General features: G+C 48.0%; 1 protein-coding gene across 2 annotated transcripts in view; it reads left to right on the top strand.

Moving 5' to 3' along the window:
* Positions 1 to 14729: 14729 nt before the first annotated feature.
* Positions 14730 to 25966, top strand: part of DNAH1 (dynein axonemal heavy chain 1) — a 73792-nt gene continuing 62555 nt past the window's right edge. Inside the window, exons 1-7 of one of the 2 annotated variants that reach the window (XM_051811373.1) lie at positions 14730 to 14808; positions 19149 to 19395; positions 19973 to 20045; positions 22566 to 22740; positions 23251 to 23407; positions 23934 to 24066; positions 25426 to 25587. In XM_051811373.1, the coding sequence (XP_051667333.1) occupies positions 19189 to 19395; positions 19973 to 20045; positions 22566 to 22740; positions 23251 to 23407; positions 23934 to 24066; positions 25426 to 25587 (907 nt within the window). In that variant the 5' untranslated portion in view covers positions 14730 to 14808; positions 19149 to 19188. Of the gene's footprint in view, positions 14809 to 14862; positions 15034 to 19148; positions 19396 to 19972; positions 20046 to 22565; positions 22741 to 23250; positions 23408 to 23933; positions 24067 to 25425; positions 25588 to 25966 lie in introns of those variants that run through there. The other variant, XM_051811372.1, reaches the window with a different exon arrangement.

Here is a 25966-nt window from a genome sequence, read left to right as displayed (position 1 = left end):
GGATGTGGGCTCTGTTCCAACCTCCTCTGCAACAGAAGGAGTCCACTCATCCCTCTGTTCAGAATCCATTCATCTCCCTTCAGTGAGGGTGGATTTACCACTTTCTCCCTGCTTGGGGATCTCAGTGCCTCGTCAGGTTGGATTAAATTGGGGAAAACTGTTTTTCAGTAGCTTGACAGAGAGCATTTTACAATCTAAACCAGATATGCTTTGTTATTTTCTTTCCAGATGAAGGTTGGTGACTTCTAGGTCTAGTGCTATCTGCACTAGAGAGCATCAAAGTTGCCTCTGACAGGCCTGGATTGCAGTAGGAACATCTGGAACCCAGTGCCTAAAGGGTCAGAAGAAGTGGCACTGCCAGGTCCCCCCAGCATGGCATTTAGCAATGTTAATGCAAAACATTAAAGCTCCCTGAGCCACTGAGGACAGGGTCTGGGATGTGTTGGCCTCACATCGACAAGGAGGATTTCAGCTATGGCAAATTCAGTTCCAACTAGATGGATGTCCTTCCCTACCAGTTTTGGCGACAAAAGAGAGGGTACTCTAGGGACCTGGAAGCAGCAAGGACAACATGGCAAGCCTAGCTGAGATAAATCTTACAAAGGGTGTTATGACACTGGGGAAAATATCATTTAGGCGTCCACTCACCATAGTGGCTCTATTGGGTGGCAAAGATGTTCGTGATGTGGCCCTGGCCAGTCTGAAGGAGATAATAATGCTGGGTGTAGGGTCAACATGTAGCACAGAGAATGACAGAATGAAGCCTGAATGGTATAACAAGATAAGAGACAAAAGTCTCTTTTGATGCCCTGCAGCCAGGACAAGCAGGTATTTGTGGTTTCCAAACAAACTCATATGCCAAAATGCAGGTGTGATGGCACTGTTTCCAGAGGCAGAACCTCTCACACAAGAGAAAGAACCACACTGAATGTTGTGAATGTAATACCCACTCCTCATTTGCCTGATGTTTTTTACTGCAGGGCTTGGGGAGTTTGCAGGATGGGTCAGTAGCATGCCAAGATCTGGAAGAAAACTTGCAGGCCAGCATGGTTAAACGGCTGGAGCAGAACCAGCTCGGCATGCCATGGAAAGCATTCGGCCGAGACAGCCTGCTCATCTCAATTCATCTAGACAAATTTCTAGACAAATGCAGCAAGCTGTGCTCAATGGAGTGACATGGGAATTACTAATTAAACTGGAGACGATGGGATTAGTGGAAGAAACAGAAGTCGGGTACAGAACCTGTGCCTCTGGACAGAGGCAGTAGCAGGCTAGACAGAGTTCACCACTGGAGTTTCTCTGGAATCGATCCTGGGATTGATCTTGTTTATTCTCTCCATGAATGATGTTGTCATAAGAAGTGGAAGCGCTTAGGTTAAGCCAGCTGATGACGCAGAAGGGGGAGGCATTGTGAATGCAGAAGAGACGGGAGATCAAACAGAAAGCAGCAGACAACCTTGAGCACGGAGACACAGGAACGAGTTGAAATTCAAGAGCACGAAATGCAAGACTAATCACAGGGTTGGGGCTTTTTGTGCTAGACAGGGAGTGTGTCAGTTGGACATGACTGAGGAGGAGGTGAACTTCGTTGTAGCAGTCATGGGTGATTATGAACCACCAATGAGCTAAAGGCACAAAAAGGCGAACAAGACCCGAGGGGCTTGGGATATTGCCAGTAGAAGCAGGAAATTATTAATAGCATTTGCAAAGTACTGACAAGACCTCATCTAGCATCGGGTAGGAGTCCTGGACAGGTAGGTTGAATTCACGCCAGAAGCAGTGCAGAAAAATTCTCAGAATATGATCAAGAGACTGGAGATCCTGTTTCACAAGCAAAACAAAGGCTGGAAGGAGTTATCTTCTCCATTGGTTTGCTAGTGATACTCAAGCACACCAGAAAAGCTCAGTAATTAGAAAGCAAGGATCTTGACAACCCCAGAGACCCTGTGTCCCTGTGTTTCCAGCCCACCTGAAACCACCTGAGCTCTTGCCCTCCACAGGACCTCTTTCGCAGAGTGACCGCTTGCATCCTGCTCCTTCCCCCTCCCTGCCTTCGTGCCTGGAAACTGATCCCCACTTCAACTTTAAATAGGGAAAAAGAAAAGGAAAGCCAGTAGACTGGGTCTTTTGTACAGCAAAGAAGATTAGGGGCCTCCCAGGGACTTGCAGCTTGTAAGAGGGAAGGGCTGGGAGATGGAGGGAGGTAGGGGGGAGGCTCTGCTCTCCCCCACAGCTGGTGAAACTCAGACCTGCCTTTGGTCTGCTCCTTACAAAATCTTTTTCTGTCCACCTTCCTTCCTTTTTTCCCCCCCAGCTTGACACTGTGGATCAGCATTTGAGGGACTAGGATTTTTTCAGTTCCTGCAATGGATTTAATTCCTGAAACGTGTGTCCTATTCCCCGCTGCCATGCTGAATCAGGAAAGCATTCACCCAAACAAAAGCCAAATCCCCCTCCTGGGGGCAATCAGGAAAAGAGGTCCCTGCAGTGGTCCCTAGGTTGAAGACAAAAGGTTCCTTGGACTATAGACAAGCGGGTTAGTGCCGCCATGGATTATGGAAACAGCTGTGGACAGCAAGGATTAGCCACCACCTGTGTGACGAAGGCTACATATCTCCAGTCCCAGGGCCAAGAGAATACATGGCAGATGCTTTGTGCTACCTGTTTGCCTGAGCTTGATTCCAAAGGTGTTATCTTTACTTTCAACTTGCCCCACCAAATGCAAAGTGCCTAGGCTAGGATGAGCCAAACTTGCCTAAACCCAGGTTTGGACAATCTTAGCCTCTTTTAATTTGAAATGACTGACCCCCTCTCTCCTACTGAGAGAGCCCAACCTCTCTTTGGTTCTGGGCTGTGGGAAATGACTTGGTGGTGGTGAGCACACTAAGGCAGTGCAGTGCCTGGGTGTGGGGTGAGTGCAGACCCTGCCACTGCCACCTGGGCATGGAGCTGCTCTTCATTCAACAGCTTGGTCTGCCATGGTGTGCTGGCTTTTTTAAAGCCTCCTGACTGAAGGGAAGCTGCTGCACCTTTTTAAGTGCTCTGTCATGTGGTATGTCCATGCAGCACCCCATCCCTTTAGCCGTCCTGGGCTCAAGCTTTGTCCTCTGTAAAACAGCCATAGCATAGACTCATCCTCTGGCAGGGGAGTTGCAAAGCTAAAATCATTAACAGTTTCGAAGCATTCAGCTATTTTAGTGAACTCAATTGAAAAGCTTTTTAGGAGACTAATAATCTTAGCTCCCTAGCAGAGATTGAATAATGTGCAGTAAATCCTGCCTCAGGCTTCATGCACTGAACAACACGGTAGAAAAGTCCTGGGAGACTTTTTGCTAACTGTGCAATGCTGGTCCTGCATGTGGGATGAAAAAGGGTCCTCCGGAAAACAGCTCAGCTCTGGAATTAGCATTAAATCTGCTGCAACCAGATTGGTTTGGGCAATTTCATGTGTATTATGCATGTTTTGTTCTATAACAGTCAGCAATACAGTCCTTTTTGCCAAAGAGTTTTTGGGTTAAACTTTAACCAAAAAACTTTACCATGAGGGTCACTGAACATTGGAACTGGCTGCCCAGGGAAACTGTGGGGTCTCCATCCTTGGAGATACTCCAGATCTGCTGAGATGTGGTGCCAATCAACCTGCTCAAGCTGACTCTTCTTTGAGCCAGGCGGTTGGACTACATGGTCTCCACAGGCTCCTGCCAACTTCAACTGTTTTATATTTTTTAATTAGCTATAGAAGATGTTAGAGTAAATATATGCATATAGTTCCTCCAAACTTAACAAGTAGGTGCCCTATAGAGAAAACTCAGTGAAAATAATTAAGTTGGGCAAAATTCTAAACTACTGAAGAATTGGTCTTACAGTGGCAAATGTTGAGCAGCCCTGACTGATACTCCTGACCCTGCTGACAGTGGGGTTGTCTCTCCTGCTTTAATTATCTTCTGCAAGCTCTAAGGCTGCTTCAAGTGTTTGGAGCTGCTATCTGCTATAACAAGATTGGCACAGCAACAGAAGCTTGAATTTTGACTGGAGATGTTGAGAAACTAGGTTTTCTAATCCTTTTTCAGAATATCTTAACTGGGTTTTATTAATAATATTGAGTCAGACTGAAGACTCACCTCCCACTGGCAATCACAGGTGGGTGTTTGGAGGAGAAATGGGGTGTGACCCCTTCCCTCATGCTCCTGACTACCAGCAGTTTAGGATGCCACTGGGTTTGGAGAGGATGCTTTAGCCTCTAACTTTCAGGGCATGAGGTTTGACAGGGGAAATGACCATTCAGATGCAACAGCACTGAGCCTGCAATCCCTTGAGCTGAGGGCAAGGAGACACCCTGCTACCCATAGAGCATGAAAAGCCTCTCCTCTTTGCTTCTTCTATTCAACCAAGAGAAAAAGACAGTGGTGGTGGCCTGAATTATGGCACTTGTGAGTTTTCCTGGTGCTGACAATAATGAGGGGCAGCATTAGTTTCCAGGCAACTGATTTTGTGTCTTTCCAAGGGCCTCTGGCAGTGGGGTTTCTCACTGAGGACCCTGTTTTCTTCCCTTCCCTGTGTAAGCATAACACTTTGACCTAAATTGCACAGACTCCACTCTCCTGGTTGCAGGTTTTTTGCTGTGCCTTGCCTTTGATTTTCAGATCCTTGCAGTTCTTTTTTGAAACATCAGCCAACACGGGCTCTCCTCATGGAAATCCCCAAAGCAGGTGGATCTGTGGGGGCAGAAACACAAAGTGAGGGTAGCAGAGATTAAAGACTGGGCTGGTGGGACTGGAAGAAAACACAGTAGTAAGGTACAGCCCCAGAGAAGGGCATGTGAACTTGGTGCTTCTTGTAATCTGGAGTGATAAGACTAAAAGAGAAAGACTGGGAAAGTGGAGTCAGCACACAGCTTTGACAGACCTTCATGCCTACAAACCTGCAAAGCCACTCAAAACAAATTTGTCTGAATTTAACCAAGTCCTCATCTCTGATTGTGGTGCTAGTGCACCCATGATGCTGCTAAATGCCACAGCATATTCCCTGCTAAAACCAGGGTTATTAAAGAGGAATAAAGCTAAAATACTGGTCTCTACCAGATAAAGCTGACTAAAGCTGGGTATTTGCAGGAACAAACGAAATTACATTCTCCAGGTTGCATTGTAGAAGTGACCCCAAAAGTTCTGTGGCCCAAAACCATGTAGAACTGTAAATATGGTTCTTTTAGCCATAGAGATTTGACTTTTTAGAACCAGAATGGTGGGCTTTTTTTTTTCATGGAACTTTACTTTTAGTCTTTAAAATAGGAAATTGTAGAAGAGAACTTACAGGCTTCTAGGAACATCAAGGATCAACTGTTTCCTAACAGAAGGCAAGCCAGGAGCCAAAGATGACCCCAATAAAGGCACTGCCCTTACCAGTCAGGGACCTCTTGTGTAACACTCGCATCCTGGGAAGAGAGGGAACTGGAGCTGGGAATCAGAATGTTCAGATCAACCCCAGGGAAGCAGCAACCACACCACTTCATACAATATGAAATGAGATCTAACAGGGAAGAGGAGAGGGAAGGTGGAGGGGGATCCATTATTCATGAAGGCAACAGTAGTACAACAGAGCTTCCACAGACCCACGCAGCGTCGGATAAGGTTACTGCAGAAACAAGGGGTGGTAATGGTATGCCAAAGCTCTGCTTCTTGGGTGCAGGAAGAAGAGAGGCATTGAGTCCTTCCTTTTCCCTTCTTTTCCCTTCCCTTCCTGACAGATAACACTCTCCTGGGGTATAAGACAGCAGAAATAAGCTTCCTTGGAAAGCTCTGTTCGTGGTCCTTTGAGGAAGATTTGAGAAGTTAGAAGCCCACAGAGCAGACCCCAGAGAGATGGCAGACAAGTGAGATCAAGGTTCTCTGCCTCTCACCAAGGTTGATCCTGATTTCCTCGATAGGTAAACCTATCAGGGCTTGGCACTTGTCTCAAATGACAGCACGTGTTTGCCATGGCTCTGCAGTTTCTACAAAACAATGATTTCTTTTCTTCCCTCCCCCCCACCCTCCTCCCCTTGTTTTCTCCTTTCTCTCTTTGTTCCCCTTGCAACCATAGCCACTGGCTCCTGTCTGGCAGGTTGGCTACAGGACACCATTTACAGCTGGATGGGTGAGCAGGTACCTGTGCAGTGCTGACTGTTAACAACATGGAGAACATACACCAGCAGCTGTCCCAGGGAATTAAACATCCCTGGCTGTTTGGACAGGAAACCAGGCTCTAGCTTTGCACTACTTGGCTTGGGAGCATCCTGAAAGTATGCCAGAGTATTTGTTAGAAAGAGGGAGAGCCACAGAGCTGGATCAATTTGCAGAGGAAGGGCTGTAGCCTTTATAGCTTGTTTTCCCTGCAGTGGCATCACCTGCAGTGGTTTCTTTACCAGGGCTATTTATATTGTGTGTGATGGGCTGGCTCTAGCTCCTCTTCCAGGCAATGGTGGTGGCTGTTACCTGCATCACTGTTACTTCTAGAACTCAATCAGATCCGTGGGACAAGAAATGGGATTGCTTCCTGGGCACTTGGTGGTGTGTATATACAACACAGGTGTGGGGTAGGACAAACAGTGAGGCATTTTGCTTAAACTGTTATCTTCCCACTCACCTTTTGGGTGATGTGCAGGGAAGAGGTAATGGAGAGAGGATTATCTATTAAAAACACAATCAGATGCTGAATGTGAATATGGACTATGGGCTATGATCCAGGGGGAAAATATCCACCATGCACTGCAATGCTTTTGTTTTGCCTTGAATAGAATCAGACCTGAAATGCTGGAGGTGGTAGAAAATGAAGTATTTCCTACCCTGGGCAGTTTGTGCGAGGCAGAAATGTGTGCAGGCACGTGAAGCAAAGATGATCCCTCCACTCAGCAGGTGAGGAGGCAGCAGCAGCTGTAAGCTCAGGCCAGCAGTGTGGTGGGCCTGGGACTGTGACACACTCACAGGGGCCACTTTGATGGACTAGAGTGTGGGCTGAATCAGGCCCTTGTGCCAAAAGAACTCTTCCTCAGCTCAGGAAGGTTTTGCAGGATCAGACCTGATGGTGCTGCAGGAGGTGCTGACACCAAATCAGTGCATGTCATCATCAGGTTGTGCCTGGAGGGATGTATGGTTTGAGCACGCTGGCTTGGATCATGTCCCATGCATAGTACTAGGACTGCCAGGCACTGCAGCCAGAACACTCAGTGCTCACCTGGAATACATTGCACGATATATTTAGAAACTGGGTTCTTTATTTCTTCATTGTTTTTAATTACATTCAGCTTTTCTGATATTTCTGCCAGTGGTCGGCCACATGGTTTTGCAAAAAAAAAAAAAGCTGCCACCCAGCAGCATGTGGGCCCTGTGTCTGCCTGTGAGCCAGGTCCCATCTGGCTGTAATTACTAGCTTCACATCAGCAGAAGAGTGTAATATTTAAACACAAATGTTTGATGTTTGCATAGCAAACCTCAGGATGGAAAGCTCTTGATAATCAGCCTGCAGGGAGGAGGTGGGCTTGCTGCAGGTGAGTACTGAGATGTGTGAGTTGTAGCAAGACTGTGGGGCTTTATGGGGGTAGAGAGAAGAAGCAACACTGAGTCCAGGAGCCCTTCATGCCTTGCTCTGGGTAGAAGCTCCACACAGATCCTCATTTCTTGCTTAGGCAGAGAAGCTCCATCTGTGGGCTACGAGCCATGCAGAGTGGTGTGGTGCGAGGCAGCTGACCCTGGCAGGGATCTCCCATCTCCTCCCTTTCAGTACATGGTCTTGAAAGCTTGCAAGATGGTAGAAGAGCTCCTGAAATCAGCACAGCTCCTTGCCCAGCATAGTAGTCACAAGGATGGATAACAACGCCTGTTAGGTCTCAGCAGCTCAGGGAGCAGCTATGCCTGGAGAGCAGTGCGGGCTCTGGCATGTTCCTTGAGTTCCCAAGGTCACAGAAACATGGACAATCTATTGCACTGGCCCCTAAAAGGTAAGATTGAGACCACAGCAGGCATTAGTTACTACAGGTTGGATCTTATGTCTGCCAGAGAAGGTGTTTGATGGTGAGCCCTTCCAAAGGGCCTTCTCCTGCTCACAGTGGACCCAGTCTGATACCTCTTGTGTACAAGACTTTGCATCTCTGTCCTTCCATTCTGATCCTTTGGGGAAGGAAACCAACAAACTCGGATGTCACCCTGCTCCAGTTGGGATGACAAGTGAGAAAACAGCTTTATCAGTTCCCAGGCACCTCTGGAAGGTGACAGACACGTGTGCTGCCTGCAGCACCTTTCACTTAGCATTAAAGTCCAAGGACAACCAGGCACACCCAGCCAAATGACAGTCTTGGATCCACTCATCCCTGTGCCACCTCCTGTAGGGTAAACAGCACCTTTGGTTTGCTCCTGATGGGGAAGAAACAGCTTGCCTGGAGATGGCTTTCATTCATGATGCCATCATGGGACTAGTGGCTGGCTCCTCCTGAGCTTGTCCAGCCAGAGCTCAACCTGTCACAACTTGTCATTTTATATGTGCAGGAAGCTAGAGCCTAGGATAACAGGATAATAATAACAGGATAACAAATGCCTCCTCAGTGTCTCAGGGGGTTTGGGGACCTATTCTCTGCAGCTTGCGCACCCAAGGCGAGCCAGCCCCACTGTCGTCATCGCCTCCGTGAAGCATTGCTCATCTCGACAAACTTTAAAGCTGCATCCTGACAGACCAAAATAAATCAATCAATAAATAAATTGTCCGTCTCGTCTACTGGATTCTGCAGTTTATTTCCTCGGCGCTGATGAAAAATAGTTGGATGCTTAGTAGCTTCATGAGACTAATTATGATAAACGGCCCCATCGCTGCTAATATCCGGACATTAATTCCCAGATGGAGCTGCAGAAAATGTCAGGGAATGGAAATGTCAGCTCTCTAAAAGGACCTGGCAGGTATTGAAGTGGGGACTGGAGCATCAGCAGAGGAGGAGTAGGGGGAGATCTGGGAATTAGCAGGATGTCGGCACACATTTGGAAGCTATAATTCTTCTCACTTGACTGCCCAGTTTCTCCCAGCAATGCCACAACCACGGCTTCCTTCGGATTTTGCCTGCTCTGAGCTCTGCTCCCAGTACCGAGGCAAATGATCGGCACTCACTAAGTGGGTGACACTTCCTTTGGGCAGAAGAGGCTCAACCTTAAGCTTCAGGAATCTCCTCCCCACTGAGATCCCCAGAAATGTTGTCCTGCTCTGCAGGATGGACACACCAGTAATTCCCCTTACACTGCATGTGGGGCAGGCAGGCTGACAGGCAACAAAAGGTCACCTCCAAACTCTGCTTCCTTTCTCCTCTGGGTTTCACATCTGTATTAATATTTGCATTGCTACAGTTATCAGTTGCATACAAAAATCTGATGGAAAACAGCAAAAAAAAAAAAAAAAACCAAAACAAAAAACTTGTTGGGGTTTTTTGTGGGTTTTGTTTGTGTTCTCTTGGGTTGTTCATTTGCTTTTGTTTAGGTGGAGGTTTGTTTGTTTGTTTTTGTGGGTTTTTTGTTTGTTGTTGTTGTGTTGCTTTCCACCAAAAGTTTTTATTAGTTTCAGAGGGCTATTTATGGAGAATATTCCCAGCCAAGTGAGAAAGTACTTCAAGAGTAGATGGACCAGCCAGATAAATGATATGAACGTCCAACTACTGACAGCACTGTGCCAATGATGGCAGGAAGTCAGGCTGGCACCTGGTGCAATAAATCAGCTGATGAACAAGTTCAAGAAAGTATGTTTTTAAGCCATTCTAAATCCAAAAATGTTAGTTTGTACTCTCGTGGTGCAAAGAAGTGCATTGGTTGTGCTTCTCTGTTCGGCCCATTGGCTCAGGCCCTGCTCTGTTCACCTGTTGAAACGGTGTTCAGGTGAGGATCTATCCCAGCTTTTGGTACATGCTGTGTGGAAAAAATCTGAACAGGTTCGGGATTCCTTGATCAGATGCCAGTTGGTTGAGAGAAAGGCTTTTCACAGGAGTCTGTTACTGTTTGTCAGCAAAGGCTGGAATTTTTGCTCAAAGCTAGGTGATTTGATGCTTACCTGCTGAGAGCAGATACAATATTGAGCATGATGGGTCTGGTCTAGACCACAGACAAAGAACCAGAACTCTCCACACTTCCCAGCAAGTGCCCTCATGGTAGGGAGCAAAGATGCCTCTGTCTCTCATGAAAAGCTTGATGTTCCTCTGGAAGCTTCAGGGAAAATTTCTAGCCTTTCTAAAAGCAGTCAAGTTGCAGGGAAGTGCCTGCACCATATTTGCTGGAGGAGCAAGTCCCAGGCTCCTGTGTATGTTCTGACATATGATCTGTCATCTGGGGCTGCAGGAAATCTGGTTGGGGCTTCTGAGGAATTTGAGGGTCTAACCCCAGCAGATTTGGAAGCCAGAGGGATACTTGAGAGTACCTCTGCTAATAATATGCTCTGAAATGAAGGGACCTATAAAGTACATATTGGCTCTTGGAAAAATCTCCTAGAATGCTGCTGGCTGACAAGTTCTTTCTACCTGCAGCCCCATGGAGAAGCTGGCAGCACTGTGTTTGAGGCAGTTCTGGCCAATTCAGTTGAACCAGTTGTGTAAAAAAGCTTTCTGCAAGCTTCTCTGCCCACCACTGCTGAGACCTCACCATCGAGGCTTATTTAGCTTCTCAATCACCACCACTCCCTGTGTGCTCAGGCTTGGCCCTGGTAATCCTCACTGTCATCTCCCTGCTTCCAGACAGCCCTATATTTTTGCATGCCTTCCTTGAGGAAGTAGCCTCTGCCTGAAAATTCCCAGGGGAAACCTTCTGGCTGGGTTAATGGTGTGATCCCCAGTGTGAGAGAACACACCCCAGGGGAGATGATGTGCAGTGGCACAGTGGTGGAGATGAGAGATGAAGTTGGCTAAACAGGAGCGTTACTAACCGAGTCAAAGGCTCATTTGCTTTTTGAGGCTTCAGTGAAATCTGGCTGGAAAGTAGAGAACTTTCAGCTGACTGCTACAAACCACTCCCCGGTCCCAGTCTGCCTGAATTCAAGGTTAACAGCCTTGCATTGAGAGGGCTGTTGAAAGCAGTAGGAATATAAAGAGAACCTGGCTTGATGTTGCCTTCCCAGAATCAACCTGCCCCTTCAGGAGATGTGCTCAGGAAACAAGAAGCCAGACCTTGTCCTGATTCTCCCTGTTTTATGACTTTTTTGTGGCTTTGTGTTTTTGGCATTCAATCTGAGGACTTTCTGTCAAATGTACTGTTAGCATTGTCAACATGGGCTGTTTTACTCTAGATTAGTGCTGTATCTTGTGTGTGGGAACACATGTAGGTGTGGAGACAGAGAAATCTAGGGCCTTATTCTCCAGTGGCCTTGTGCTTTGAGGATCATTTACACTTTCAGCAAAATGTGTGTGGGGTGGGTATGGAAAAACTGCTAAATCTGAAGGGGCCTGCCACCCACGGTAGGGGGTAGGTGCAAGTGATGAAACAAAACAACCAGTACATCATCTCTGAGGTCCACAGAAGTGGAGATTTTTGATATTTTATTATTCATCCCATAACTAAGGGAAGGCTGTTCTCCGTAGAAGTGAGTTTAGTGTGATATCCAGTCCTGGCAATGGTGTGTTCTGAGCTATTGGCTTGGGAGAGACGCATGAGAGTCAAAGGAGTGAAAGTGGAGGTCAGGAAAAGTGGCTCCAACAGCTCACAGACCATGTAAGAGAGAAGCTGGGATCTTCAGCCAGGAAAGAGCCTCAGAGGCAAAATAAACCATTAGCACATTTCACATATTTCTCCTTCCCAGTGTCAGCTCACATCCTAACAACTGTTGAAACTGGTTTGATTCTTGTGTCTGGTAGCTGAGAGGGATGAGAGTTCTCTCCCTTCTTATGAGTTCAGACTCTGCTAAACTCTGCTCATGCTTTCATGCCAGTGGTGTGGCTGTCTGGACAGGGAGAGAAGTGTTTCTCTTCTCCCAAATCAGCCTTGCACTAAGGAAAACACTGGGTAAGTCACTGATCAGCCTGTTTCAGCAGGGACTTGGGAACCTCTTCTTGGAGAACTGTTTTCTTGGGAACTCAGCATCATCTGTAATTATGGATGGATCTGTGGCCTCGAAAGAGCCCGTGGTAGGAAAGGAACAGAAAGAACTGTCAGAAGAAAGACAACACTAAACCTTTTGTGCTGACCCTGCTGAGAAGAGCATCTCAGCTTGGACTGATATGAGAAGGTGAAAGCACAGAAACACTCAGCTGTGCCAACCACCACCACTGCCACTTTGAACCTGCCCTTTGCAAGTGGGTGGGCATCATGTTCCCCTGCCTGATCTTCCTGGCCTAAAGGAGAACCCATTGAAGCAAAATACAGTGCCAGCACATCCCGCTGCAACACCTGGAATGAGTCTCTAGGGAACAAAAAGGCCCTTCTGAAGGCAGGTCAGGGAATGAATCTGTCCTGGCAGCACATGGATGGAGAGCAGGTGGCTCACACACCTGTCTGCTTTCTGTTCTGGCCTGGTGGGTTTGTGAAGGCCCAGCCACTCGAATCAGCTCAGCTTTCATCTCCTGACTCGCTGAAGCATTTTGTGGCAAACTTTGAAAGCCTGGTCAAAAAAGAAGCCAAGCTAATCACAGGGACAGCAAGACCTGCTGTGAATCCCAACCTGCCTGCGGGCGGATGAAGCCAGGATGGGACGGACAGGTATTTTTCCCATGCAAAGGGCTCCACCGTTGTTTCCTTCCAGTCAGAGAAGCCATCTGGGATGCGACTCCAGGGAACTCCAGCAAGAGCTGTAATTATATCAAACATAATTGAGGCAAGCCAGCAGCACTCCTTACTTAAGTAAAGCGATGAGGCCAGCAATATGACAAAGGACCCACACTTGGGAGTTTCTGCAGCATCTGCTGCTTTCAGTGGGGCCAGGAGCAGTTCCACATGGAGTGCAAATCCACCCAGAGACCTCCTTGCTGCATGGGGCTGATCCAGTGAACACCTTACTGGATGTAATGCATCAGGCAGCAGCTGAGCATTTCTGGGAGGGAGCTTGCTTATCTAGAGGAGCCTGTTTTTCTTCTCTGAGGCTCTGCCTGCCACAGCCTCCACCTTTCTCTGCCCGAACCTCACATCCCCTTATTTGCAAATTTTTGGACTGTACAAATGCCTTTTCCATCCTTGACTCCCAAGCCCTTTGCACCTGGCAGGTGCTCAGGGAGGGAGAGGAGCCGGTGGTCATGTCCTGGGCTCTGCTGCCTCCCCATGGCATGCCCCCCATCCTGGTGCCACTTTGCCTGACCCTCTGCCCCCATGCAAGGCCACATGGGCATCCCTTGGGCCAGCCTGCCTGCTGTGTTATCCTCAGGAAGCCCTGCAGAACCCCGCTTCTCTGGTCGTGCTTTCTAGGACTTGCACCCCTCCCCGGGTGCAGAGCTGGACAGAAGCAGGACTTACTGTCAGCACTTTGCCAGACTGGACAGGCCTGAGGGGTCTCAAAGGAGCTGTGAAGCAGCCCCTGCCCATCCGCCTGCCCACAGTTCTCATCCTGCAGAAGCCTCTACTCGCCTCCTGCTTCATCCTTTCCTCCTCCTCCTCTGCCCTTTGTACTCCCTCACACTAGATCTCTTACTTTTATGGTTTGGGTTTTTTTGCTTTAAATCTTTTTCTCTCTGCTTTTCCACCTCCTTCCTCTCCCCCGAAATAATCCAAACCTGTTCTCCCTCACTCCCCCACAGGGCTGGCACTGCTTGTCCCTTCCCCACCATCTCCTCCCTGGCAGACCAGCTTGTTGGGGCCTTCCCAACAGGACTCAGTGCCACTTTTCCTTCCGTAGGGAATGACATGCTCTCAAGGGACAGTAGCCTCCCATCCCCACCCAATGTGACCTCTTAGCTCAAGACTTTCGTGGGTGCATAAGGTTGGTCATAGACAAGCCACGGTGCAGCTCTGCATCAGCAGTCTGCCTGCCTGCAATGGTTTTAGGGATGGGACGGAGGAGGGATCTGCTGGACCTTCCTGGACAGCGGCCGGTGGGGTTGGTAGCCAGCTGGCATGGAAGGTGACACTGGGGCAGCAGGCACCCAGCCCCTCACCGCCCTTGCACAGGGAATGGGGGCTGTCCCCAGTGGCACTCAGTGGCTCCTTGGGGGGTGCCACCTGCACCCTGGGGCTGGCAGTCCTGGAAGGCACGGCTGGGGGTGACTTGGTGCCACACTGCAGTGGCCTCTGGTGGCAGCTCTGCGGTGGCCCCGGGGTGGTGACTCAGCGGTGACTCTGAGGTAGCAAGGTGACACTGTGGTGTCCCCGCGGTGGCAGCTCAGGAACGCCAGTGGCAGCTCGGTGGTGGCGGCTCTGAGGTGGCACCGGGGGCTTTGAGGTGTCGGCTGAGATGTTGATGGCTCTGAGGTGGCACCGGAGGTTTTACGGTGTCGCTGCGGTGGCAGCTGAGGTGCTGATGGCTCTGAGGTGGCACCAGAGGTTTTACAGTGTCGCTGCGGTGGCAGCTGAGGTGATGGTGGCTCTGAGGTGGCACCGGAGGTTTTACGGTGTCGCTGCGGTGGCAGCTGAGGTGATGGTGGCTCTGAGGAGGCACTGGGGGCCCTGCACTCCCCGCGCTGGCACCAGCGGGCCGTGGCAGCCGCGGCCGCCCCATCAGGGCGCTCCCCCCCGCCCCGGGCGTGGTGCTGCCCGGCCCCCGCTGCCCGGCGTCTCCTCCGGACCAGCCCAACGACCCGCGGGGGGGGCACAAGCCGCTATCTCCAGTCCGAGCCTTGTGCCCGCCCCTTTCTCCCGTGGCAACGAGTGCGGCGTCGGGGCGGACTCGGTCCGGCCGGTGCGTACCGCCCGCAGGCAGGGCCGGGCAGGGCCCCCGCCGCCCCCGGAGCGGGCCCGGGGCTGAAGGCTCCGAGGAGGGCTCGGGGGTCGGAATGGAGCCCCCCGGGTCGGGCCTGGCGGAAGGGAGGGTGCCCCGGGCCGGCGGGCGGGCACGCAGGTGTGGGTGGTGAGGGTGGTGAGGGAGCCCCCGCGTGCTTTGAAGGCAGTGGAAACGCCGGGCAGGGTGAGGATTCCTCGGAGCACTGGAATTGGGGTGTCCCCCGCGGCTGGTGCGCAGGGTGGGCACGGGGAGCTGCTCCCCTGGCGCTGCCCCGTCTCCTCACGTCGCGCGTTCAGCAGCCCCTGGGCTGCTCCTCCCGCACCCTGGTTCGTTTCATGGATGAAACGAACAGCAGCACTTGTTTCATTTGTGTTGTGCTTCGTAAACGAAACCGGCGTTGCTGGAGTCTCGGTCCCGGGGGTCGGCGGGGTGTCTCTCAGCACCCACCACGCCTGTCGCCCCAAAAGGTGCAGGGGCAGCACCGGGCAGCAGTAACGGGCAGCACCGGCCGCCGCCCGTCCTGCCGCTCCCCCTCCCCGCGCCCTCCCGTTCAGCTGGTTGGTTATGTGGTGCTTTCCCGTGGAGAAAAGAATGCATTTAAAAACCCAGAGGAAAATCAATTTTAAAACCCTGCAAATCGTTGGAGGGAATGGGCTGCTATAAAACTCGAAATTACTTTCGACTCTCTTTTTAGAGTAGAAGGGATTTGAAGTACGGGGTGATGTTTAAAGCGGTTTGTTGAGGGCGCATCACCTTGTCGGAGCTTATATTGTATGGCTTAAATTATAGGAAGAAGGAATTTCTACTTGTTGGTGTCCAGATGGTGTAGTAGCTGGGGTTCTGGCTATCCACAGATAAATAGATTTCAGATAAATACTAGATTTCAATCTGTGGTTTTGCTTAGGGGTTAGATGATATTTAAAGTACTATTCTCTTTTTCTGTTGCAATTTTTAGCCATTTTGAACCTTATTTGAAAGAAAAGAGTCCCATTTTGTCAAAGCTTTGGATCAAAGAATTGAAGTAGAGGCAACAGATCAAAAAGCTCATACCAGACGTTGAGCAAGACACGTGGGAGTTTGACTTCTTGGATGTGTAAAGCCTGGATTTACAGAGAAATTGTAATTATAGTTTTGCCACAATGACACACAGACGCTGTAGCTAGTGTTGTGTCAGCAGTGCCATAAGAATATGCTCTCATTTTGAACAGTTTAGCATAATACATTGTACTTGGTATATCTAGGAAACTTGCTTTTCAGATGTGAGAGGGCATGACTGAACTGCTGCAAAGATACGTGCTTCAGCAGTCAGGAAAAGATTTTTCCAAGCTTATTGTAGCTAAAGCTGGGACAGCTGGGTGCCAGGCAGATGTTTGCTGTTGAAGAGCAGGGAGATGCTCCCAGATGTGCAGGGGCAGGGGGGAGCGAAGGGTTATTGAGGTGGACAGAGGAGTTGCTTTCAGGTGCTCGCAGCAGGATGGAAGGTGGTCCCTTCCTTAAGCCTGGGCAACCCATGCCAAGGTCTGCTGCCCAGGGATGAGGATCTGGGGTCACCCTCAGATGGAGGGAGGGGAGGACAGCCCTAGGTCTACACACTGCTCATTCTTTTGGGGGTGTGGGAAGGCAGGCAGTGCTGTTGGTGGAGTTGGAGCCTGGGAAGGAGTGAACTGCTCTGCAATAAGGCCCTTGGCTCAGCAGCTAGGCTGAATAAAAGAGAGGGGGTCTCTCTTCTCCTCTTTTAAACCAGCCTGGAGACTGTTCCTGGGAGCTGGATGGGAGCACCAAAACACCTGCTAGCTGGCACTGGAGCGAGCTCCCCACCATACTCTGGGAAACCTCCTTACTGGAAAAGCTAGCCATATTCCAGCAGCTGAGGTGGCAGGAGAGTAGGATTCCCTTTGTGCTTAGCAGTTCTCCCATATCTATATCAGCTTTAGGGCACTCAGAGAAGCTGTTTTACTAATTTGTTTGGGGAATTACTGGGAACACTTTGGAGCCTGGTTTTGTTCTTTATTTTGGGTGGTGTGTGTCAGGGTTTTTTTGCAGTTGCAAACACCAGACCTTCCCTCTGTGCAGCTGAGAGAGCATGATGGATGTTTTTGAGCTGGACACTGAGTAAGGGCTTGTTTTATCTTGACATAAGTGCTTGGGAAGGACTTTACAGAAGTGTGAGTACATGGGGAGAAAAGTGGCAAAGAATTAGGCCTGCTGTGGGCTGGCTTGGTACACACTTCCCCCATCATGGGAACTCGGCTGTCAGCAGCAGCAGCCACATTATTTTGCTTTTAGGCAGAGATTGCCAGTCCTGCTAAGCTGGGAGTGGGCTCAGTCACTCACCCTACTAAAAGTTTAGGTGAACCTGGCATCCTGGAGCTGGCTTTTTTGAATTGGGTGAGTTTGGGATTCTGGTTCTAAGACATAAAAGCACAGCAAGTCATGTTGCCACATTGGCCCTGCTTCCAGGCTGAGGATGCTCAGGTGACATATCAGGGGAGGCACCACAGGGTCGTTCCGCTTTGCTGCTGTTCTCTGTGCTGGTGCAGCAGGCACGAAAGAGTCCAGCAGTGATTCATCAGGAATCCTTGGATCTTGGCTGATACCAATCAATCCTGCTGGGCTGCTAAAATAGATATGGCCAGAGCATAAAATAGCTAATAAAAACAAAATCCTCCATGGAAAATTCATTCTTCAGGGTGTGAGGTTCCAGTTGCCATGCCAAAGCGAAGCTGAGAGGAGGAAGATTTGATATTTTCTAGCTTGAAGGAAAGGAGGGGGTATTATTGATCTCGTCTCCCAGGTCTTTCCAATCTGTTCGTTTACTCCATTTCGCTTAAAAGATTCACATCGTGGTAACCTTGATTTATTATCTGATTTCTTTTTTGATTCAACCTCTCAAAATTGTGCACTGGCTTGAACCTGCAGTAATAAACCAGCACAGTTATTCGCTCTTATCTCCGGCATGCATGTAATGCTTTCTCTGCTGCCTGTGCCCAATTCATTCTCACAGACAGGCAGCAAGGTGAAATTTAGAAAAGATTGCCCTCTCTCATCAAGTGTATAGGACAGGCAGAGTTTTCACTCCATTCAAGAGCACAGCAGAGAGGGCATGGCAGGAAGGGGTGCTGTGGTGTTGTCTCCAGGTCAGGTTGAGATTCCAGGCAAGTACTGTGCCAGCTGTGGCCTGCAAGACCAGGCAAGGTCTTTCCAGCACTCAGCTTTGGGAAGCTGGAAGACTCCTGCTGCAGAGGCTTGGCTTCCAGAAGTAAGAAAGATCCTAAGAAGGGTGCAGGACACAAACCATTAGTCAGGTAGGGCTGGATGAGAAGTCTGGGTCTGGCCCTGAGCAGGAATGGATCAATAAACTGTATTGCCCTCGGAATATCTTTGAGAGACACTGTGGAGAGCTTTGACTCATAATTTATAGGAATCAGCTACACGGGTATGTGTACATCATTATATCAGCGCATGTGTGTGCAGGCTGGAGGGGTTTGTGTCACTGTAGCTGTTCTAATTAGTTACAGTAGTCATCTCTGTGTTTAGACAAGACTAAAATCAAGGGTTGCATTATCCTCATGCCAGAAGTCTGAGGGCTGCTCTTAATTGGTATCTCTCAGTGCACAAAGGTTTTTATAAAATAAAGCTGTACAGCTGGGCTATTTGTCTGGACTTGTGTCTCCCAAGGTGGAAGCGTAGAGGTTATTTGTGAGCTGAGATCACCAGCAAAAATAGCCCCTGCAGGAGGAGAGAGAGGGGAGCTTCTGGCTATATTTTAATATGCGTTAGGCAATGCTTAAACATCTGTCGTGAATTATTTAAATGAAAGAGTCAGACTTACACCTGGGAATAGCTGTGTTGGTATCCTAGGCTGTAGCCTACTCCCGCTAGGGCAAAGTGTGACAAGGTTTTTAAGGGATTTGGGTGCAGCAAAAGCAGGACTTCTCTTGTAGTCCCAGTTTATTCGAATTCTCCTGGCAGCCTTTTTGAACGCTGCCACAGATCCGGGAAGCCCCTGCTGCTTAAGGAAAGCAGCTTTTCGTGTGTGTATTGCTGGTTTTCCCCCTCCAAAATCCATCTGGAAAAATAAAGCGGTCTCTTATCCCAGGGTTAGCGAGCTATTGAGTCAGCCACATGAGACCAATGGCTCCCAGCCCACGAAGTCAGCGCTTGGTATCAAATCAGGGGATCGAACCCACCTTGTTACCCACTCATCATAGCAAGTCAAGGATATCCAGCATGGAGGAGGGTGTGGAGGGGTGCCAAATATACAGTGTGTGATAGGCTCGGTGTCTTTCCACTTGCAGCAAGCCCGGAGTTGCTTCACAGCATTTTTCTCCTAAGAAGATGGAGAAAGCAAGGAAGGAGTTGATTAATTTTGTGGGTAGGAGCCGTCCCAGTACAAGCAACGAGGCTTCAGGCAGGGACTGCAGTCCAGGAACCAGCCTGTTGCATTCTGAAAGCTCCAGCCAGGGGCCAAGAAAACATTCGGCCTCTAGAGAAAGAACATTTTCTTCTGATGTCCTCACTCGAGAAGCCTCCAGTAGCTCAGGGGTAAGTGCAAAGAGCAATTCATTTTCCACTACTGACCTAAAATGAAAAGACCCATGGTACACCTGGTATGGACATATATAGGTTCACCCAGGTCCTAGCCCTTCCTTTTGATCAGAGGCCTTTGTGCAAGATCTTGACCCTTAAAAAGTGAAGCCATGAGGCTCATCCTGGTCACAGTTGTGCTGCCTTCCTCAGTAGCCAGATAGCACTGTCATGATTCCCTGGGTTTAGGATGCCAGCATGGCAGGGCAGGCATGTTGGTTGTGAGTGCAGGTGATATTTGGTAGTAAAACCCAAATGACTGGCTGCCTAATCAGCCCCCAGTCTACATCTTAAGCTGACATCAGACTGCACTCTGCTGACAGATCCCCTATCTCTGTGCACCGGGCTGGTGTTACCAGATATTTGTGTCTCTCAGCTTTTTCTGACCATTACTCAAGGTCTCAGTTGCCCCTGAAGATCTGGTAAGGTCAGTCTTACAGTCTCATTTTCTATCTGGACTCTATGACCTCTGCGTGCACTGTGCTGCAGCTGTGCTCTGTTATCTCTGACATTTCCCTCAAATGTTGCATTCCAGAGTGTTTCTGCTGGTCCCCACATGTACCGGTCTTTGCTGAGGCAGTCGGACCTCGAGCACCACACCCCTAAAGGTAAATACACTGGCAGGAAATGTGGTGGGGCAGGAAATGGGGCCATAACTGTTAAGGTTGCCTATAGTGGACATGCTGGGAATTAGGCTGCTGACACTGGGTTAGTGCTCTGCTTTCATTCTCCTCTCAGTGCTCAGGAATGGTGCTGAGCTGCTTGAATATCTCGTGAACAGTGAATTTCATTTAGAAGTGAAGCAAAGCGAACTGACTGAGTGGTAAAACCATGCTCTCTTTTCTCCTGGATATATCCACTCCTTGCAGGGTTCAAGGTGGACTGTGCTGCTGCCTATAGGAGTTCTGGTCCTGCTACCAGGACAACACTGAATTTGCATGTGTTTTTATTGCATATGGAGCCAGCAGTGGCCCTTTCCTGTGAAAACCATAGAATCAGAGAATATCCTGATTTAGAAAGGACCCACAAGGATCAGCAAGTTCAACTTCTGGCCCTGCACGTGACAATTCCAAAAATGGGACCTGCCTAAGATGAGAGAGCTATATGGATTTAGATACCCATACCCAAAATCACAGTTTTCTCTCATTTATTCATTTTGCATCCAGCTGCACCCCAGAGCAGTTTGTTCTCCCTGGATGCAAGAGGTCTCTGTGTGTACAGAGCTGCTGGTTCCTCCTGCTTACAAGAACTTGTATCATGGATGCTCAAATATAGGAACAGAGCATGGTGAAAGGTTTGCCAACTCTCCTGGCCCCTAGAGCACTCCTGGGGATATGGATCATAGGCTGGCAGCAGGTGGGAAGAAAGTGTGTGTGTGAGAGGATTTTAGTCTTAAAGAAAGATGGGAACTGTACATACCACCTTCCTGTGCTTAGAAGTGACATTTATTTTCATGAGTGAGGACAAATGATTGCTTCCTCGAGTGAATCTTGACAAGCTAGACTCATCCTTAACAAGTGGAGACAGAACTCTATTTATGATCTGCTGCTTCTTCAAGGGGGAAGAAGCTATCAGGCTGGAAATGTAAATGCAAATGAAACACTAAGTATTGACATAAATAGTTGATAGTGCACAAAGTGCCATAATGGATGGTGCCACGGATTTGGCAACAATGAAGTGACAAAAATGGGACAGCTGTGCTCCCTGACAACAAATATAAATCAGGGCCATTCTGTTAAGACCCCAAGCAAGAGATATGCACAGGGCTAAAGAGCTGCATTTTAGGGATTCCTTGAAATCATAATAAGCCTGCATATTGGCATGGACCATGCAAGTGTTTAAGATCACATTCATGCCAGGCTCACTGCCCTTCCTAAGGGAGGGGAATAGAGAGAGAGGAGCCAGTTCAGTGACCATTTCCTTTAGTCTCTAAGCAGACAACATACAGCTACAAGGGTTGAGTCAGGGACCATTTAAGAAGGACAAGGGAATGACTTCTTAGAGGATCCTTCCTGTACCTCACCATCCTGAGACATGTCTGGCTTCAGCATTATTGGCTGCTCTGCACAATTGCTTTGAAATCAAGGGTCACATCCATGACTCAAGAAGCACTTGGAGCGGGGTGAATGATTGGGTTCAAAGCTTGATGTTCACAATACCCAATTACAAGCCAGAACCTTAAGTTTCTCCTTGAGAGAGTGTGAAAGTTCATCAAAGGAAAAGCTCTCACTCCACTAAAATCTATTTTTAGTTCAATGCTTAGCTCTGTCTAGGGAATAGTGCTTTTTAAAGCTTGCATGCAATTACTTAATTTAGGTTAAGCTTCAAATTCCCAGTTTGCTGCTGTTCTATTATTTGCGACTTGTTTAGCAATATAAACAGTTTGGTTTATTTATGGGGTAAATGACATGGTTTAATTTCTGCCAATTCTTGGAAATGTATGCTTTTTGCTTAGTCCAAATTTCCATTGAAAACATTTGGCCAAATGGTGAGACTGTTAGCAGTTTGACTCAGGTTTTTTTTCTCACACCACCACTGATGTGAGTGGGAGGTTTGCTTGAGCAAAAGCTGAAGAGAGAGAGATTTGTCCCAAGGTGTGAATAGGAACTTCAGAAGACAAAGATGACCTGAGCAGCTTCTTCTCCCCTGCAATATTCATAAGCCCTTTATCACCACCTTGACCAAGTTCCTCCCAGATACAACTGACTCTTGGTCTCAGGGCCCCCTCAGGGAGGCAGGGGAATCCCACCCCTTCCTGAGGGTGAGGGAAGCTGTGCACTAGAGACAGCAACATGTCCACTATCATGTAGAGGGTCTGTAGCAAAGCTGGGAACAAAACAGAGCTCCTTAGATCCAGGTCAGTGCCTTGTCTCCTAAAAAGCTGCGTGACAGTAATTCTCAGTGGAGGCTTCTTCCATGCCATCATTTTGATACTGGAAAACCATAATGACATACTGTAGCAGGAAAAAAAGGTCCTTCTTTCTGTTTCTAATTTGATTTATCTCACAAATCCTAGTGAAGTGACTTCTGCAGACAACCCAGTAGACAGCAGAGTCCTTTTTTGGGTGTGAATGTAAAGCAGAGTGGTGGCTGGTGGTTTTAGACATGTGTTTCTCTTTGTCTCTTAGTCACACAATTCAAGATGCCTGAGGACTTCAAAAGTGTCTTGGATAAGCAAGTGGTTGGACCATCCACTGAGACCTTCAGTGAGTCAGATTTCCCAGTACAATCATTTAAGCCCAAAGTGCAGATTCCTTTTGAAAGGCTTCCAGGGCAATCTCCTCGGAAGGTTGAAGTAGAGAGGTAAGTAACTAGAAAGTGGGTAGAGGCGTCATTATGGAATGGACACAGCAGATTAGGGTGTCAATTTTTGCTTTCAAGACATAACATGTCAAATATCCTTAAGAAAATACTATGCTGTAAGGCAGTGGTCTCCAAAGTGAGGTGTGCACGCATTGCAGGGGGTGCAAAAGACAATTCACTGGGATGCAGGAAGAAAATACTGGTTTTAAATAGTGTTTATGTCATCTTTTTCTCATTCTTTTTTAATTTCTGCTTTTGTGTATGCTCTAAAGCTTGCATAATGTATTGGTACAGTGGTACATGTAATTAATTTATAAATTCGAGTAAGCGATCATTCCAGGTCCCTTCCAACTGAACTGTTTTATGCTAAAAATGAAGAAATAGACATGTATGCAACATGTGCTCAAAAATGTTTTTACTGGTAGGTGTGCAGGGTCAAGAGTGGAGTTGTAGGCATGGGAATGCTTACAGGCACATGAGGTGATTATTTCCTCTTCTGATTTAAAACAGGAGGAGGCGGCTGTATCTCACCTTTGATATTGCTGAGCTCTTATCCAGGAAGGGGATAGACTCCAATGAGCTGATGCCAAGGCACTATGACCCTGACAATATCCCACCTATTGAGGAGACAAAAGATTCTGTCTTTCCTATCTACCTCCCATTAAAGGTAAGAGAGCACGTTTGGTGTTTGTGATTGCTTATACCACAGCAGGTTTCTGAGGGTGGCAGGACACTTCACCAGTGTTGACAAAACAAGCAATAAAACAAGGAAATGCTTTAGAGCCAGTTTGGGCCCTGAAGGGTCTCTACAAGATGCTGAGCATCTTCTGCAGGGTTCCTACAATGTCCATCAGAACTGATAGTCCTTGAGAATGCTCCTCACTGTCGTTTTTGTGTCCAAAGGAAAGGCATCTCACATTTCCTTCTGAAGGCAGTACTAAGCAGTATTACTGCATTGAGACCTCTCCAGGTGGTGGTCTGTGCTCCCTAGGAAAGGACTGGAGGTACAGATAACTGCTTTCTGGGAGAAGATTGTTGACCAAAGATCAGCACAGCTTTTGAACCTGGACTGGTTTCCATTGTTGTAGCCCATTTAGGAGCTGAATGTTAATTTTCCTCTCATGAAATTTTGCATTGGGTGTTTTCTTCTTTCTGAAGTAAGTCTGCATTTCACTCATGTCCTGGCTTTTTAGGTATTTGACAATGACGAGTACGACTGTCGAACTCCAGAAGAGTGGATCTCACTAGGACTGGAGCCAGGATCTTCTGATAGAAAGCCAGTGCCTGGAAAAGCACTTTTACCTACGGATGATGTACTTGGACACGGTAAAGCTTGAATGCTTGCTCAAGCAAGGCAACACTAACAGTTACTGGCCCATTCAGCAGAAGGGAGCATGTAGAGTCTGATGAATGTAGCTCTGAATAGCAGAAAAGCCTTATCTCATTTTGACCAGGTTCAGGCAGTGAGAGCAAGAGACCAGGGGTTCACCAACTGTCAGTCCTGCCCTGCCCACTGTTTTAGAAGTAGCCTCTGCCTTTTGCCTTTCTGTTTTTGTGCCTAGAAGTCAGTACAGTCAAAATTTCTCTATATTGATACATAGCTATCTTCATGGAGTTAGCTTGCACACAATATCTTCTGCCTGGATTTCACTGCAAGTGCAGGATCCAAAGACAGATTCAGACTACAACGAACATAAAAGTAGTAAGTGGGCCAAATAATGTGTGAACATTGTTTTCCTATTACTTGGAGCCTTCTTAATGAGAAGGCATCACTAGGTACAGTTGTACTGATGTCCTGTCATGGTTGCAGCTCATATCAACACATCTGCAGTAGTTTTAAGGATAGGAACTGGCAGGCATGCTGCCTGCAGCTCTGGGGCAACCTCCAGAGGCTTGGCTGTCTGCAAAACCAAAGCATAAAACGTAAGCTGTGTGTATCCTCAGGCAGCCAGCACGTGATGGTGAGTTCTGCTTGCAGCTGTCTTGGGAAACACTGCACCTGATCACTCCCCAGGTTGAGTGGACTGTTCTGCACACAGGCAGTCAGACTCTCTGGGCCCTGGGGAAGGTGAGACCACTGACAGCTGTATAGAGTCAGCACTCTTGCAAATTCTTGTGGTTCAGGCCCGTTTTCAACTTCAGCATAATGCTCCCCTGATGTGTATCCATACTGATATCAGTATAAATACATATCTCTCTAGTTAGCACCTCCCAGCATTTGAGAGGATCTGAACATTTAAGAATTAGATGCCCTGGGAGTGACTCAGAGAATTAATAGACTGGGGGAAAAGGTGCAGGGTTTTATGGCCACTCTGAGTTATAAGAATGAGGACCCATGTGGAGCGTGACACAGAGCTAGAGGCGCACATGGGAAAGGAGAATGGGATCCCCACAGTGCCCACATGGACATTGAGGGGTCCTGGATCAAGAGATGAAGGAATTGGGAGGAATTGTGGATCATCCACAGGGAACCCACAGAGGTAAAAGAAAGAAAAGTTGGAAATTCTAATCTGTGAAACCTAAGTTAATTATTTAATTGATCACAGCAGAAATTATGTGAGATTGACTGAGATTCAAACTAGCAGATGGTTTTGACTGTAGCATCACTGCTCTGATCGGTAAAGTCCATTTGCTGTAGAGTCCAGAAGAATGGACTAACTCTGTTTTAATCCTTGATTTTCTCAGAGGACCCCAAAAGCCAGGATTTGATCTATGAGTGGATTAATGTTGGTGTTCTGGATTATGACAAGGAGACAGATCTCTACTTGGTCCATAAAACAGATGACAATGGTTTGGTGCGGGATGAAGAAGGGAGACCCATCCTCAATGGAGGAATAACTGCAGAAGGTGTGTTTTGAATAAGGCCTTTTGGTACCTCACATATGGTTTGAGAGCCAGCTCATTATCCACACTTGTCCTAGGTGGAAATGAGAAGGACATCAGGAAGTCATTTAATCCTTTCCTTGTTATCGCTCTTGACATGTGTCTGTTTAACCTGTCTGAAAAATCTCCAGGGAAGAGAACTCCACACCTTAATTTCACACTCTATTTGAGGTTTTCCCTTTGGAGATACCTTTCTTTTTAATCCATCTCCCATCTTTCCTCCCTTCTAGAAAAGTAAAATGTTGGTCTTTCTGGTCCCAATGCCATTTTGAAGGGGAATGTGGACAGATTAAGATGAAGCACCCCTCTCTTTGACAGGTTTGGAGATGCTGCTAACTCCATG

This window comes from Manacus candei, unplaced genomic scaffold (assembly GCF_025592945.1).
Source record: "Manacus candei isolate 608988 ecotype Guabito, Panama unplaced genomic scaffold, ASM2559294v1 h1tg000082l, whole genome shotgun sequence".
NCBI lineage: Eukaryota > Metazoa > Chordata > Aves > Passeriformes > Pipridae > Manacus > Manacus candei.
The sequence above is the reverse complement of the archived record's forward strand: the minus strand, read 5'-3'. Positions and strand labels throughout refer to the sequence as shown.